The sequence below is a fragment of the Cinclus cinclus genome, chromosome 4 (genome assembly GCF_963662255.1).
Source record: "Cinclus cinclus chromosome 4, bCinCin1.1, whole genome shotgun sequence".
NCBI lineage: Eukaryota > Metazoa > Chordata > Aves > Passeriformes > Cinclidae > Cinclus > Cinclus cinclus.
This window is the reverse complement of record NC_085049.1, coordinates 59,567,699-59,583,813: the sequence shown is the minus strand read 5'-3', so window position 1 is coordinate 59,583,813 and position 16,115 is coordinate 59,567,699. Positions and strand designations below refer to the sequence as shown.

Sequence of the window (16,115 nt, the reverse complement as noted above, 5' to 3'; positions counted from 1 at the left end):
GGGTAGTTTGAGGGCACGTTGCAAAGGCAGGCAGGGGTAGGGCTTGGTCGCTTGCTCTCCTCCTCCCTGGTGAAGATCCGCCCCAGGCCAAGCACAGCGATTGTGAGCCCCAAGGGAGACGACGCAGCTTGACAGACTGTATCTCCCTCTGCCACAGGGCCTGGGGCGCTGCGATTTCACACTCCGGCAGCCCCGTCACTGCTACGCCATGCAAGAGCTGGGCTCTCACTCCCACTCTGCCATGTCCTCATCAGGAAAAGCTGCTATTGCCCCCTCCTGCCTCTCCTTTGAGTGCTTCGACACCCTGACCAAGTCGTGCGTCAAGTGCTCCGACCTGTTCAAGGACAACACAAGTAAGGCGACAAGGGCAGCTGCAGTCTGAGCTCCCCAGGGCTGGATGGTGGGGGGCCAAAGAGGCTGGGGGCATGTCAGGGATGGGCAGGTGGAAGCCACCTTCTCCTGAGGATGGCTATGGAGGTGGCAATAGAGGACGGAGCACCGCCTTCACCTAAAGCAGAGGGAAAAAAGCAGCCAGTTCCAGTGGGAGGAACACGGTGTAGGGAGACGTCAGATGATCCACCCTAAGGGGATGATGATCCAACCTGCCCCAGGGGTGACTGTGGGAAAAACAGGAAGCTCTCATTTCCTACCACCCAGGGACAGGGAGCGGGATAAGGATCTCAACGAGCAGGGGGCTGTTTTGTTGCTGGTGGCAGGTGGGTCACAGTTAAGTGCCACACTTCTTCCCTGCCACTGAAGTCCCCGGGCCAGCCAGCCAGGTGAAAAATGCTGCTGCCCTCCTTCCTCCTTCAGCTCTCCCCCTCCTGACATTACCAGCATCTCCCCCCACAGCAGAACCTACCCTGGCACCCACCCTGGCCAGCACCTTCCTGATCTTTGGGGTCCCGCTGGTGGTGGGGCTCATCCTGGTTCTGGCTGCCTTCTGTGGCTTCCTGGCCTGCAAGGTGGGAAAGCAGAGAAGAAAGAGGAAGGCAGCAGATGAAGAAGACAAAGGTAGGAGACCTCTTCCTCTCCCTCTCACAACACCCTGAGGATCCTGGGGTAGATGGGAACAGTTACTGCTGGCTCCTCTGAGGCACAGCCCTGTCCAGGCTAGCTCCTCCACCTCAACATCAGTTCCACAGGCATGCCATGGCGTTTTGGGGCATCTGAATCACTGACTGAGTGGAAGCATCCTGCATTCCCTAGGAACCTGACTGCCACTGCAACCCTGTTGAGCCATCCCTCCCTTTGCTGGGTCTCCCTGTGCCTTTGTTTGCTTAAAGCAGGTCCTGGCACCACCCCCCCTCCACAGGGGTATGGCGCACTGGTGAGTAGCTTTGTGAGCTTCACTGGTGAGTGCCCTCTCCCCTGGTAGCCAGAGAACCATGGATGGGGTGGGAGTAGTGGAGGCAGTGGTGGACTCCTAGGGATGGCTCCAGAGGAAGTTTCTCCCTGTAGCACTGCAATAGGGGTCCTACATGGACTGCCCAGTATGTTTCTTGTGCTTAGGATGCCCAGCATCCTCCAACATGCGTCCCAAAGATGCCAGTGGGATGTCAGGGCCAGCTCTATTGGCAGTACACTGCAGCACTGCACAGGGTTATCTGGTGCATCAGAATTAGGGCTGAGGTTCAAGGGATAGGGCTGAACCTTTCCTAGCAGGGTACTTCCAGGAGAGTAAGACTACAGTGCTCCATGATTGCCCATTTTGTTGGGGCAGCTCTTTCCTTCCTCGGGGGCCCCTGCACTGGTTCAGCCTTGAACAATCTTCTCAGAAGTGGTCCTGTCTGGCTTCACTCCTCCCCTTTCCCAGGTAGGGCTTATGGCTCCCCAGAATCCCCAAGAGGGGCTGCCACATAGGGATACTGGCACTCACCACTGCCCCACAAGCTGGGTGGGTGTTCACAGTGGGGCAGCTGGTCCTCGTGCCCTGCCTTGCCTGCACACTTCTGGCAGTGCCGGATGGTGACTCAGACTGGGGGGACATTACCCGGGGCCTTTCTGCTCTGCGACAGACCATGACGCACATGCCTAGGAAAAATACCAAAAGCGAAAGACAAGGGAGAAATCCAGTGAGAAGAGATGTGGCCATTATGGAGAGTGTTGGAGGCACTACTCAGTCTCCTGTTGCATGCCCTGGTTCACATACCCTTTGTCCCCCAAGGCTGCACCACAGCAAGCCCAGTGCTGCGGCACTGGATGTGTGGAAAGTGGCAGGAGGCCTGGGGCTGGAGGCACACGGCTGCATTCAAAGTGTGTAAACAAGTCTATTTTTAAGTGGGAGGCAGTCGGGGAGGGCAAGCTGCCACAGGCTGGGCTCTTCTGCTGCCGGCAGGGCTGAGCGAGAGGACTCAAAGTGGAAGTGCAAGTTTCGGCCTTTCCCTCTTGTCTTTTGGAGGGGGGGGGAAGTCCATGGGTTGTAAGCAGGAACAATTCTGCAGCAGGAGAGGTGTGGGGACCTTGCAGACTTCTCCTGTTCCAGATCCATCTTCTCCCCTATGGACAGGACCGTCTCCCTGGGACCTGCCTGATCCCACTACATGAGTCCAGTAACCCCCTTTTCTTGTCCCTTCCCAGAAAACATAGACATCGCCAGCCCCCTGCCCAGCCAGGACCCTGCCATGCCAGAGGGAGATGGAGCCCGGAGCCCAGCCCCATGTCTGCATCTTGCTGGGAGCCTGAAGATGCCGGGGCCACCCAAGAAAGCCAGGGCAAAGGAGAGGCCATGCTGCCGGGGCGATGCTGATGGTGATATTGTTCTGCTCTCTGCTGTGTACCCCCGGCCTGAGGAATGCAACCACAGCTTCCCACTGCCTGCCACTGAGCTGGGGGCCACAGCACTGGTCACCACCAAAACCACCCAGAACTGCGCCAGGGAGGAGAGAGTCTGAGGGCAAGGGGAATAGGGCTGGAGTGCTCTGGCCCATCCCTGTAGACACTGACAGCCTGCTCCTGGGACGAGCGAAGCCTTCCACGGGTATGAGCTCTGTGAGAACCAGGTTTTGCCTTTAGCAAGATCAGCCTTTTAAGATGACTGTCCTTTTTGTGATGAGTCCCAAGTTACACCTGTAAATGCTGGAGGAAGCCAAAGTGGATCATGCTGAGTTAAAATGAACTGTTGACAGTTCAATGAACAGCTGAGTTACAATGAACAGCTGCCATAGCTGAACCACTGGGAGGAGGCAGAGAAGACACAACTGGTGAGGATGGAGTGTGGCAGGGACTGCTGTGCCATTTGCAAGGCAGCCCTTGTGCCTGGACAGGTCTCCTGTTGGATGGGCAGTTGCTGGGAACATAGGGCTGAAATACCAGAAACTGCAGTGGGAAAGAAAGCAGGGAGTTACTTCAGGACCAAATCCCACACAGGAGTAGCTCAATTTTTGCTACTGACTTCAATAAAAGGAGACCTGAGGCCATAAGGGGCAAGGCACACCCAGGATTTACTCCATTTACAGTCTTGCCACCCTGTCTTCTGCACACTGTGACACCCAGGTATTTCCACCCTCTGGGCTATCTCACACGGTGGCAGGCCCAGCACTCATGGGAACCCTCTCCACAGTCCGGTACCCTGGGGATAGGAAAAAAGTTTGTCTTCCCAAGCAGTGAAGAGGGGAAAAAATATGTCCTTGCTCTGACCTGAAGTCCCTGAAGTTAGGGAGGACCAGGGGCAGGCAGTGGAGACAGCTAGTCCAGAGGAGCTCCCTCAATCTGTCATTACAGCCCCAGACAACCATCACTTCAGCTCACTGTCGCTGCAGAAATACCGTGCGTCACTTGGGATGGATGCTTCCACACTGCACAAAAGCAGTCAGGCAGTGATGTGAGCGTAGGCAGGATGACTTAATTTATGAGTGTCCTCAAGGCTTTACCTGTGTGCAAGAGCTGGCCAGCATTGTTGATCCCAGGCATTTCCCTGTAGATGGGTTTCTTCACCTGCCTGTAAGTAGCTTTACTGCACAGGAAGGGCTCTGTTTGGGAAATGAACTCGTTAGTGTGGGATTGCTGATTCTGAGTAATTACAGCAGCTGATGCCTCCGGCTGAACAGAGACTCTGGGTTGGGTGAGAAGCCCCTGGAGAAGGTGATTAGTCACTTAGAAGTTATTTGAGGGGTTATTTACTTTAGGCACCATCTCTGGGTCTGCTCTTCCTTCGATGAGGTGGCTTCCTCATCCAGGAAGCTTTGGACACTGAACAGAACTGGCCAAGCAAGGTGTGGGTGCACCGACACAAGGCACTAATGTTCCACTAAGTGCCATATTCCCAGTAGGGTCAGCTGGAGGTGTTGTGTGGAGAGGATGTCCCTCTGATGATGGGAAGGTGACTCCCTCCCCAAGACTGAGTTCTCTCTGGGGCGGTAGGGCAGATGCTACTGTTGAAGGGTGACCACCTTTCTTCTCCCCTATCTGTGGCACTGCAGCCATACTTATGGCATCTGTCCCATAAAGGCAACCACAGGTGCTTCCAAGGCCAAAATTCCTCACCACAATTCCTCTCCCAGACCTTAACACACTGGCAGAGGTGAACCTTCATCTGACTGAGGTTCCACGTGATCCAGGATGGGATGGATCCCCATCTCAGCCTTGTGGCTGAGGATGGTGTAAGAGGTGGTCCACGTGCCCAGTGACTGTCTCCTGGGGCTCCAGACACCTGTGGCAGAAACTGTGGCGGCTCAAGGGCTGGTGTCCCAGTTACCCACAACAGCTGTGCTGCCCTTTGCAGAGAGGGTACTGCCACAGCATGAATCGGACATCTCCTCATCCTCATGCTCCGCACCCAACCCTGTGAAGTAACTTCAAACAACGTTTGTGTATCTGGAGTGGGGAAAAGAGCCAAAGCCAGGTCGGGGGATGTTTTGTCACTAGAAGGACTGCTTCTGGGAGACAGAGCAACCTGTTTCAGGGGAGATGGGGGCAATACAGAAATGGAGCAGAACCGTCAGAAGCCACCTCCACTTCCAGTGACAGCAGCATCCCAGCCCTCTGGACGCACTGCCCACCCCAGATGATCTGGGAATTTGAAAAAGAAACACCCATATAAATCCTATTGAAAAAACTCCTCTTTCTGCTCAGGTGAGGACTTCTGCTGTCATTTCTGCTGGAGCTTAAGCCAGGCATGTCCCTATACAGGATGCCACTGGCATTTGCTGTGCATAGAGTGGCAATTGGATCCACACTGTATTCTTCAACCAGTGAGTGCCTCTTGGATCTCCTCTCTGTTATGGCATGTGGAGTGTCTTGCCTGCATCATGTCTGCCCGACTGCCAGCTGTGGTGGGGCAGTGCCCCCCTTCTGCCCAGTCTGCCTAGGAGTGATTTGTAACCTGCTCTGTGTGCTTCTCCATCCTTATGTACAGGGCAAAGAGTTGTCCATCTTGTCTGCATGGAGAACCAAGGGAATAGAGATGAAAACTATGGCAGTAAAAATTAAAGAATAAAGTGAACCCACTGTCAATGCATGCACAGAGGTCTGAATGGGGTCTCCATTTTCCTGCCTTTAGGGGTCTCCAGCATGGTGGTCCATGGGGTACAGCAGGGTTTTGAGCCAGAGAGGCTCCCCTGGCAGTGGCTTTACCAACACATTCCCTATACATGGCCAGGAGCCAGCCAAGCCTGGCCACCTGTATCTCCCCACAGCCATGCCAGGAGCTGGCCATTAGGACAAGCACTGGGGAAAGTCTTTTTTTGGGAGGGTGGGGATGTTGCCTGTCTTTGACTTTCCACAGCAGTTTCTCACTTCCCCCTGTGAGGCAGGAGCTGTGCTTCCTCCTCAGCCTGGCACCCACCCCACTGCCCACACAACTGCCTGGAAAGGCTGGTGAAGCTGGGCTTCACCTGGCTGCAAGAGCATGAGGTTTCAGAGAGATCCAGGGGAAAGTCTGAGGAAACCCCTGGGCAAGAGAAAGCAACTGGGGCTAAACCAGGGCTAAAACCCTCTTCACTGTAAAATCACCTTAGTATCTCCCTAGACATTTCAATTCCACTAACCCTGTTTTGGAGGAGGTCATGAGCATATTTGAGCTTCTGCAAGTCTCACCAAAAATGCTGGTGGTAAAAGAAAGAAGCTTTGGTGTCCCTGTGTACGTGGGTTTGTTTTCATCTGCGGTCCTAGAGGCGGGAGCCAGCTGGCCAACAATGCACAGCAGTGTGAGGAGAGGGAACACCTGGCCAAGGGTCTTCTGCAGCCACCAGTCATGTCTGCCAAACCCTTCTCAATCCCATAGGCTCCCCAGACTCCAAAGTGAGACTTTCCTCCCCCACTTTCTCCTCTCCACTCCCATTACTGGCTCACCCACCAGTTTAGTCTCCTGATAGTTCACTCACAGGTCCAACTACTCCAGCCTAAAGCACCCCACAGAGGCCCCTGTAAACCCAGCTTGCCCCTCCATGGGCAGGGCCTTGACAGCTGGCAGGGCAGCCAGGGCAAACGGGCACCATTTCATCCCATCCATGAAATAACGCCCCGATGGCCAACATCCAACAGGGTCCGTCTGTCTCTGGGTGCAGCCTCTGATCCCCCCCACACTTGCTGCAAGAACGGGGCTGTGCGGCCACCCCATCGTCTGCTTGCCGAACAGGGGTCTCATCCCATCCCACAGAAACCTTTCCCATCGCTCACTTCCCAGTGCCGGCCGTGGCATGGCGACACGTGGGTGCCCCTGCAGCCCTCGGGGAACAGCCGAGGTCAGCAGTCCGAGGGCGCCTGCCACGAGGTGGCACTGACAGCACACACCGACCTGCTCGGCTGCAGCGCCGCGGGGAGGGCACGGCAGGGCCAGAGCCCCAAGGCAGCCAGGGACATCGGCGAGAGACAGGCAAGCTTGCGGCCAGCCCCACTTGGGCCAGACCGAAGGGTGACAGCTTGGTCTGACTCTCTCCGACCACACAGCCCATCACGATGGCCTCTGGGCTGCCCAGGAGAAATGGTCGCTGGTGGCTGGACAGCTGTGGGGCAACCAGAGGCACAGAGAGCTGTTGCTCCATCCCCCAACAGCACTGAACACCTCGAGCATCGTCCTGCTCCCCCCCAAGCAGCCCATTCCCAGTGGTGTCAGGCCTCTCTGAGCATTCTCCAGGACATGGACCTGCCAGCCAGTACCTCCTTCTACATCCCCTCCCTGTCAGCTTCTGCCAAAAAGGAAAATACTGCGCTACCCACCAAGTTCCCCAGGTGAAAAAGGACAGGTCTGGAGAGAAGGGGCTGGCCAGCTCCCTGTGCAATGCTGTCAGGGGACCACAGCCTTCCTGATGCTGCTCATCAGCATCCCTCCCTAATTGCTACCCAGTGCCTAATGACAGTAATTAGTAAGAACGAAGCTGCCTGGGGACTGGAAGCGCTGACGGAGTTGGGGGAGACAGATGGTGTTCACACTTAAAGATTGAAAAAAAAAATTCTACTCAGCTTCGATCAGCCTCCTTTTCCTTTGCTTAGTGTCAGGATCACTTCGGTCCACAGGCGCATCAGGGAGAGGCTGAGATGTTGCACTGGTGATTTTCAAACACAATACCTGCATAAACACACACACACATACACACACACACACACACACACACCCCGCAGAATCTCCGGTATTCTAGAGTGCAGAGGGAGCTGTGGGAGGGGGCACAGAGCCTGCCTGGGTAGCTGGCACCGAGGGGGTTTCCTCACTGCCTTTGTGGGCTGATGCTTTCCCCTGGGGCCGCCCCCACAGCTCCCGGCTTTGCTGGCTGTGATCTGTGAGCAGCTTCCCAGGGGTATAAAGTGAGGGAACAGCCCAAAACCACCTGAGTGGCTGTGGTGAGCAGACAGAAGCTCTCTTGGCAGAAAGAGCTGGCCAAGGGACAGCCCCATATTCTCCCCATCACTGTGGAGTGAAGACACCACACTGGGTTTTCCAGGGAGCACCCAAAACTGGACCTCAGCCACCAGAGTAGTTGGACAGGGACTGCAATACGCTCACCTCTACCTGCCTGGAGAAACCCCACCTGCAGAAAAACCCCTCCAAACCCTTTCACACAGCCTCTTTCACCCAAGCCCTGGGGTGATGCCATCTGGGCAGAGAGACGATACTGGGGTGTGAGGAAACCCCCCTTCCTGTCCCTTAGCAGCTGTTCCAAATGCTCTCAGGATGCCCAGGCCTTCGTCCCCCAGAGCATCCTGGGGATGCTAGGTAGGGAGGATGCTCAGCCTCATGGAGGAGAAGGCTCAGCCCTGCACTATGGCATCAGCCTGGCCCTGTTCAGGGGATGGTCCAAGAAAAGGCCCACAGCAGACAGAGGGCAAACCTGCACATCCCCTGAGCTTTGAGGGGTAACTTCCCCCTCTCCAACAGCAAGTGGGATCATTTTAAACCCATTCTTCATCCTGGACACAGCTAGCAAGGCGAGTAGAACCTTGTCTAGTGACACAAACCTCATGTGACACCTGAAGTGATCGGTGGTGACAGGCAGATTGTGCAGGGAGAGCCTCTGCACTCCTTTCAAGGTGCCACTGTGACAGGGACTGACCCCCCTCACTCCCAGGGACACCTCCAAGGAATACAGGGCTCTCCTGCTAGGAGGCTGGCATTCCCAAAAGGCTGTGGAAGCAGACACGGGATGTGGGAGATCCCCCCAAAACGTCTAGTTTTGGACCACCCCAAAAGGGACATCTGGGCAGCAAGGTGGCTGGTGCCAGAGCTAGAGAACATGGTGCAAGCCTGCCCTGCTGAAAGCTGCATTGCATCCTCCCCTCCCTTTCCTGCCTTATGCTACTTCTTCTTTTTTCCCTCTTTTTCCAAGCATGGGGCTCGGATGAGAGCCCAGGGTGCAGCCACAGGATGCAGAGGGAGGAGGTCGCCAGCAGTGGGGTGCTACGGGGACGGAGCCCCGTGTCCTTCATCTGCTGTCTCCAGTGTCAGCTGGCCACAGCTCCCTTGGCTGCTGACAGGAGCTATTCTGAGCCTGGATCAATGGGCAAGTGTGGGGGTTTGGGTGACAGCCACAGGAGGCGTGTTGGGAGGAGAGCTGCATGCAGGGATGAGCAGGTGGATTTCTCAGGAGATTCCTCCATCTTCCCCCCACATACACATACACATACACATACACATACACACACACACACACACACACACACACACACACACACACTCTGCTGTCCTGTGAGGTTTCAATGATGCAGATGTCTTTCTCGTTTCCTTCCCTACGGGGGTTGCAGTCTGACTGGGTCCCGCTACCCAGATGTTGCTTCCTGATTTGAGAAGTGCCAGCATTTTGTGGAGTGCCAAAACTCCAGGATAAAGGCACCTGCAGCCAAAAACTGTGGCCAAGACTGAGCTCAGGATGGCAATTTAAATAGGGGTTTATAGTGGGGGTGACACACAAAAGATCATCTTCCTCCTCCGCCAAAAATAATTGCCATTCTTATTCTGTGACAATAATAATATTTGGTAAGGCTGTTAATGCTTTGTGAAGTGAGGATAATTTTAAAGCTGGTGATTTAAATGCAGCACACCAGAAGTTTTTGCATAATTAAAAAAAATAATGCTGTTTTACCTAACTAAAAGGTTTGCCTTCTCCATTAACAGTTCCAATGATGCCAAACAGTTTCCCATTAGCAAATTCGCAGGTGATACCAAGTTGGAGGGGAATGTTGATCTGCTGGAGGGTAGGAGGACTCTGCAGAGGGACCTGGACAGGCTGGATAGATGGACAGACTGGATAGAGAGGCTGAATCCAACGATATGAGGTGTAACAATACCAAGTGCTGGGTCCTGAACTTTGGCCACAACAACCCCCTGCAGCACTACAGACTGGAGACAGAATGGCTGGACAATGGCCAGGCAGAAAGGGACCTGAGGGTACTGACTGACAGCTAGCTGAGTATGAGCCAGCAGTGTGCCCAGGTGGCCACGGAGGCCAATGACATACTGGCCTGTATCAGGAACAGTGTGGCCAGCAGGACTAGGGAAGTGATTCTTCCCCTGTACTTGGCACTGGCTAAGCCATAGCTTGTGTCCATTTCTGGACCCCTTAATTTAAAAATTATCCTGAGATGCTGGAGCATGTCCAGAGAAGGGCAATGAAGCTGGAGAAGGGGCTGGAGCACAAGTCCTGTGAGGAGCAGCTAAGGGAGCTGGGGTTGTTTAGCCCGAAGAGGAGGATGCTCAGGGGTGACCTGATCCCTCTCTACAAATACCTGAAAGGAGGCTGTGGCCAGGTGAGGGTTGGTCTCTTCTCCCAGGCAACCAGCAATTGAAGAGGACCCAATCTTAAGCTTCACCAGAGGAGGTTTAGGTTGGACATTAGGAGGAATTTCTTCAGAAAAAGAGGTGATTGGGCATCGGAATGGACTGCCCAGGGAGGTGGTGGAGTCACCATCCCTGGAGGTGTTTAAGGAAAGACTGGACGTGGCTCTCAGTGCCATGGTCTGGTTGACATGGTGGTGTTCGGTCACAGCTTGGACTCCATGATCTCAGAGGGCTTTTCCAAGCTAACTGATTTGGTGATCCTGTGACAAGTACCTCGACCCTCGCAGAAGGGATCCAGTCTCCTTCCCTAGAAAAAAATGAGCACACGAGGGACAGCTGCAGCTGGTCACCCTGGACCACCCCTCATGGCCACCACTGCCTTCCCCTGAGGGTGATCCTAGCTTATTTGCAGTGTGTGCTGATAAAAACACTTCCTTCTCCAAATGAGAAGGAGCATCATTTTGGCACTGGACAATCCTGTCATGGACAGTAAGAAAGAACTGGAGAAGTGGATTGGGATGAGAGGGAAGGAGAGACCTGTTAACTCCCTCCCAAGCCCCTTTCAGAGCCACAGCCACCGCCTCTCCTACCCCCTTAACACACGCCTGACAAATTCCCTTTTGTCTTTCTTCCTGTCCCTCACTACTAATATCAAAATTAAATCTATAAATTTTTCTGGGGTGACACATTTCCCAGTGTATTCCCAGGAGTGGTCTCTCTGGGTTTCTGGTTTGCTCTTCAGCTCCTCAATTATTTATCTCTGCAAGGGAACAGGAAAACAAACTCAGCGAAGCAAACTTCATGCCCTGTAGTGACACCATGAGTTATTAAAAAATATAATAAAAATTCCCCAGTGAGTCATTTAAGAGGCACTTAAGCAGCTCCAACCACAGAGACTATAGTCATGATTAACTATTTACAGCCAGCATTGGCTGGGGAGGGCCAGGGGCAGGACAGAATCCAGATCCCCTCATGGCATTTCCCAACAGGGATGTTTGGGAGGAATCCTACTGGTGGATGGTAAATACTGCATGTCCTCATTTACAGTTCAAGGTAATTAAACTGCAAGCTCCCTGTAAGCCTCATATGTTCTGGGGTGGATGAATGAGGTGATGCAAGGGATGTGGGAAGTTATAGAAACTGTGGTGGGATGCAGAGGATGAAAGAATGCAGGAGCATTTGAGGGATGTAGAGCAATGTGGGGGATGTGGTAGATGGTGAGGAATGTGGTCAGAGGTGAGGAGTGTGGAGCACACAGAGGAATACAATAAATGCAGGGATGAAGAAGGTAGAGGGGATTTGGAGTATGCAGAGGGTGTAAAGGGATGTCCATCTGCATGGACAGATTGTGCCAGTGCTACTGGGAACCCTCTGCCCCAGCACTCCCCTGCCCACCTGAGCCCCATTCCATCTCTGATGCCAAATGGCCACAGGAGCAGCAGTGAAAGAGCCCCCCTAAACACCACCTCCCTACGACAGTGAGTGCTCACTGCAGCCAATCGAGCTCATGAGAGATCCCTCCACCTGCAGCCAGTCCCCTCTGCTCCCTCAGCTACAGGGACCTGCTGGGCCACGTCCAGTTTTGCTGCTCCTGGCCCAGAGAGCAGCATTGGCAATGCAGGAGATGGCTAAATGCTGTGCAGGGAGTGTGTACAGCCCAGCATGGGTGGGCTCCAGTAGAGAGAACTGTGGGGGAACCGCTGGCCTTGGAGGTGTTAAGAGTTTATCTTTAGCTCATCCCTTGCTTTCAGCCCAAATCCAGAGCCCTCTGCAGCTAACATGCTCATGCCTAAATTGTGACGTGCTTTGAACTCAGGTTTATGCGCTCTGTCACGGGGGCAGTGTTGAAGCATCTCGCTTCAAGGGATTCTGTGATCCAGCTTCCACTCACGAAGCCCAAGCAACAGGGTGGGTCCATGCGGACCCCTGCCGTCCCCCGCTCTGCCCAGGAGCCAGCGTGCAGCGAACGCTCACTTGGGCAGCGCTTAACCCCTCGCTCCGCTGCCCCTGCAGCCCGGCACGGCCGACTCGCTGCTCTCCTTGCCTGCCGCTGGCACACAGGGCTCCGCTTCAGCTTGAACGCTGGGGAAAGCAAAGGGCATAATTTTAGGAGAAGCGTGTGAAATGTGTTCTGGCAGATCAGCCGAAGAGCTCTCCAGCGCAAGGAAAGCATTAACATTTGTGAAAGGTCCTTGCAACAAAGCAAGAAATTCCCAGCAGGCAAATCCAGATGTGGGGATGTACAGGCTCTGGGATGCAGACAGGGATGGGACAGGTCCACTGGTTTGGGAATGACTCAGGAGCATCCCGGGAAATAAATGTTCCTGAGCAGGAATGTTACATACCGCAGGGATGAAATGGTGGAGGCAATCAGAGTGGGAGGGACCGCTTGCTCCTGGCTGGGATTGACAGTACACAGAGGTGCAAGGGGATGGATTTAGGCTTGGTTGGGACAGGATCTCCCCTGGGTCTGAGCTCCTTTTCTTCATCAGCCCCTCTCCCCAACATGATGGATTTGCACGGAAAGGATGGGAAAAAAACCCTGAAGCCTGCAGCCTGTGATTCATCCTTACTATATTTGCACATATTATTAGAAAGATGAAAATATAGCCAGAGCTGGAATTACAGATTTAGTAAGCAAGACTGCCTATTTCAGCATATACTGCTTCTCCCAATGACTCTAACTCTACAGGGGACCAATTTACACCCTCGCTAGCATTAAGGCATTGCCCTACACAGTCTACTTATATATCTGGGTGGATATATTCAGCTAGCAAGTCCTTCAGGGACAGCAGTGTTTGGGTTCTGGTGCTGCCCACTTAGCATGTTGTGCAACTGGCTGGTGCCCATAAACCTCTGCCTCAACATTCAGTCTCCTGCTAATGCTCACCCATATTTTGGGGATATATCTGTCCATGAAAGGCACAGGCAAGAGAGACTTGTTTGCTTGCTGCTTTGCAAGCCTTCTGCATCCCTGACAGGGAGTTTGGGATAAGTGAAGAGGGAAAGACCCAGAGCCTGCCAGCTCCTTGCTGTAACTCACCCCAAGCCCCCATCTTTTTACAAACAAATTATTAGCAAACACCACAAGTTTGAACCCACAGGTGTCAGTAACCATGCCTGGCCCACACCAGCCCTTGTGTCCACGCCTGGCCAGTGGGCTTTGTGCCCACCAGATAAGGAAGGTGGCTGATACCTCCCTGTGACACCTCTCTGTGCTATCCCATGTAAGGAGACCTGGTGCCTTCAGTGAGCCTGGACACAGAACTCTCCTGCATGAGTTCTTCCTTGTTGAACTGTTAAATGCAGTCAAGTCGATGGGGTATCTGCTGTAGTCCACTTGCTTGGTGTAAGACATTCCAGTCTGCTAATAAACCAGGTTCATTCAACATTTTTCTGCCTGCACAATGTGTCTTTTAAGGTTTAATAAAGCATCAAGCAGCTGTGAGACCTGAAGATGACCAAATAAAATACCGGGTACCAGGTGTGGTTTCTGGTCTCCAGCATTTTGCTAGCAAAAAGACTGAGCCCACTCCAAGTGAAAACCCTCCTAGGTGTACCAATGTGGAGGGGTCAGGAAGGCAGCACTGGTTCCCTGTTGCCAACCCAGAAAATCATGTGTGTTTTCCCATGAAATGGCAATGCAGTGTTTGGAGAAGCTCATGCCAGAGAGGTGAGGAGGACTCCAGAATCTGTCCTCTCTGGCTGCAATGGGACATAGCTCCACAGGGATGTGACCCCAATGGGGTGAGCAGTGCAGCGACACAGATATTTTGGCAGCAGTGCAGTGACCTGCATGGCTGAGGCCTGCAGGGGAGATTTCCTTGTGTGATGTTTTCCTCCTTTTGCTGGAAGTGAGGGAGAACCTCTGCTTTTGGGTTTTTTGGTTGTTTGGTTTTGGTTTTGGCTTCTTGTTTTTGTGGGGTTTATTGTTTTGTTTGGTTTTTTTTCTGCGTGCTCCAAGCAAGGAAAGGGAGGTTTGCAAGGGAGCTGACTCTTGGGACAGTGTGTTACAGGCAGCTCTGAGCACAGGAGACCCCAGTGTGGTCGTGTTTGCTGTGAGAGACACTGGAGACTCCACTTTTGGGATTGCAAAACACTGCGTGACCCCAACCACTCACCAGGGAGGTGATGGCACCCCTATTTCTGTCCCTGGCCTCCTAGTGAACATGTAGGAGGTATTTTTATCTTCCTGCCAGCTCCCTTAGTCACCGGTGCTTGCTTTAAATGGGTCAACAGGGAATAAAGATGCAGCAGCCCTTGCTCCCTCACTGTCTGTCTTGGAACATATTTACTGGCAGCACCGACTCTTCCTCCTCTTGCACTCCATCCTGCCCAAGTGCCATCGGAGACCCAGGAGAGGACTCCCTGACCCAGGCAGTGTCGGCTGCAATTAACTCTCATTAAAGGTCAGTGGTGAGGCAGCCCCACTGCAGAGCTGCTGTGTGCCAGGACAACAAGGGCTGTCTCCCGGGACAATGGAGAGTAAGGTGCCTGCCCTGATGGTGGCAGAGGCAGTGCATTGGGGTGGATGGATGTGCAGGTGAAAGAGACAGTAGGAAAACTACATCCATCTCACATGCCCCAGATGCATGGACACAGGGTGGCAGGGATTGGGGCAGGTATGGCCCCTCTGAGCCATTTTGGGAAGGAGATGAGGTTCACTAGGAGAGTCCATAAGGTTTGCATCTGCTGCCAGCAAGGTCATGGAGCAGATGTAATACACAATGACATCATTTGACAGCAATGACCCCAAAACCATGGTGATCTGCCTGGACAGTCCAGTCACTGCTGTGATTCCCAGTGCTCACTGCCTCACACATCCGTGCACCTTGTGATCGTTGCGCCAGCACCATGATTCACAAACTCGCATTTGGTGACCATCCTGGGAACTGTAGCAAAACTTGAAAGGTTTAGAACCAGGGCTCTGCCTGAGCACTCCCCTGGCTCCAGCCCCACTGCGCTGGTGCAGCTCACCTGATTCTGCGAGCAGTGATCCCTCTTCCAGCAGCAGTGCTAGCTGGTCACCATTTAAACCATTTTAAATGGTTCATTCCTGAAAGGTGACAACAGAGCTCCACATTGGCTCCCACCCCACGTTTCAAGGGTGAGATTTCCACTGCAGTCGCCCTTGTGGCCAACTCCTGGCTTAGAGGGGACAGCTCTCAACTCCAAGGTGACCTCAAGAGATGAACATGGGGTGAGTGCAGCACCCAGGGAGATTTGGGCCTAATCCTTGTGACATCTTATACCCAGAGAGAGAGAAAAAAACAGCAGGAGACAAGCTGGGTGCAGGGAGGAGGGGGGCAGAAGCAGCAATGGCTGACAGAACCAGGCAGTTGCCTCCATCACATTTAAGGGAGTTCGTTTTCCTCCTGTCTCCTCAGATCTGTCCTCCTGCTGCGCTTGCACAGAGCCACGCGGCTTGGCTGCCCTAGGGAAGAGGCAAAGGGAGGGGGACCTGCTCATCGGGAGATGTCCCAGAGAGGAGCCACAGCTCCAGGCACACTGTGCACAAGGGATTGCACAGCCTGGTGTGAGCCAGATGGAGACTGAGGGGCTGGCAGCCTGCCTGGGACCCCCACCACATGCAGGGGGAGTGGGGGAAAGCATCTGAGGGGAAAGAATCTTTGCTGCGGGAGGAAACTGCAAAGCCCTCCCAGAACACCAGCAACTCTCTCACGGGGACCTGGCACAGTGTTACCCTCAGGCACCTCAGGGCAGGAGCCAGGCCCATGGAGAGCCAAAAACTGGAATAAAGATTGTGAGAGTAGAACAGAAAGAAGGAAAAAAGTGAAGTTCTGGAACTTCTCTTATTTCATCTCTGGCTCCTGAGTCTCTAGGCTACACTTATTTACCTTTTCATTTCTTTTCTCTGTGAGAAGGATAACTAGAAACCCACACCTTG

At 53.7% G+C, this 16,115-nt stretch overlaps 1 protein-coding gene across 1 annotated transcript; it reads left to right on the top strand.

Moving 5' to 3' along the window:
- The first annotated feature begins 208 nt into the window (after nt 1–208).
- Nucleotides 209–3,353, top strand: LOC134043232 (tumor necrosis factor receptor superfamily member 13C-like). The gene is made up of 3 exons (XM_062491375.1): nt 209–353; nt 853–1,014; nt 2,581–3,353. Exons 1-3 carry the CDS (start codon nt 209–211, stop codon nt 2,892–2,894), a joined length of 621 nt encoding a protein of 206 aa, XP_062347359.1. The 3' UTR covers nt 2,895–3,353.
- Nucleotides 3,354–16,115: the final 12,762 nt, after the last annotated feature.

What these genes read in the sequence shown, in the direction of transcription:
- LOC134043232 (XM_062491375.1), top strand. Translation starts at nt 209, where the DNA reads ATGCAAGAGCTGGGCTCTCACTCCCACTCTGCCATGTCCTCATCAGGA. An exon ending in CCTGTTCAAGGACAACACAA is followed by an intron (nt 354 to 852) that starts GTAAGGCGACAA and finishes CTCCCCCCACAG; the next exon opens with CAGAACCTACCCTGGCACCC. An exon ending in AGCAGATGAAGAAGACAAAG is followed by an intron (nt 1,015 to 2,580) that starts GTAGGAGACCTC and finishes GTCCCTTCCCAG; the next exon opens with AAAACATAGACATCGCCAGC.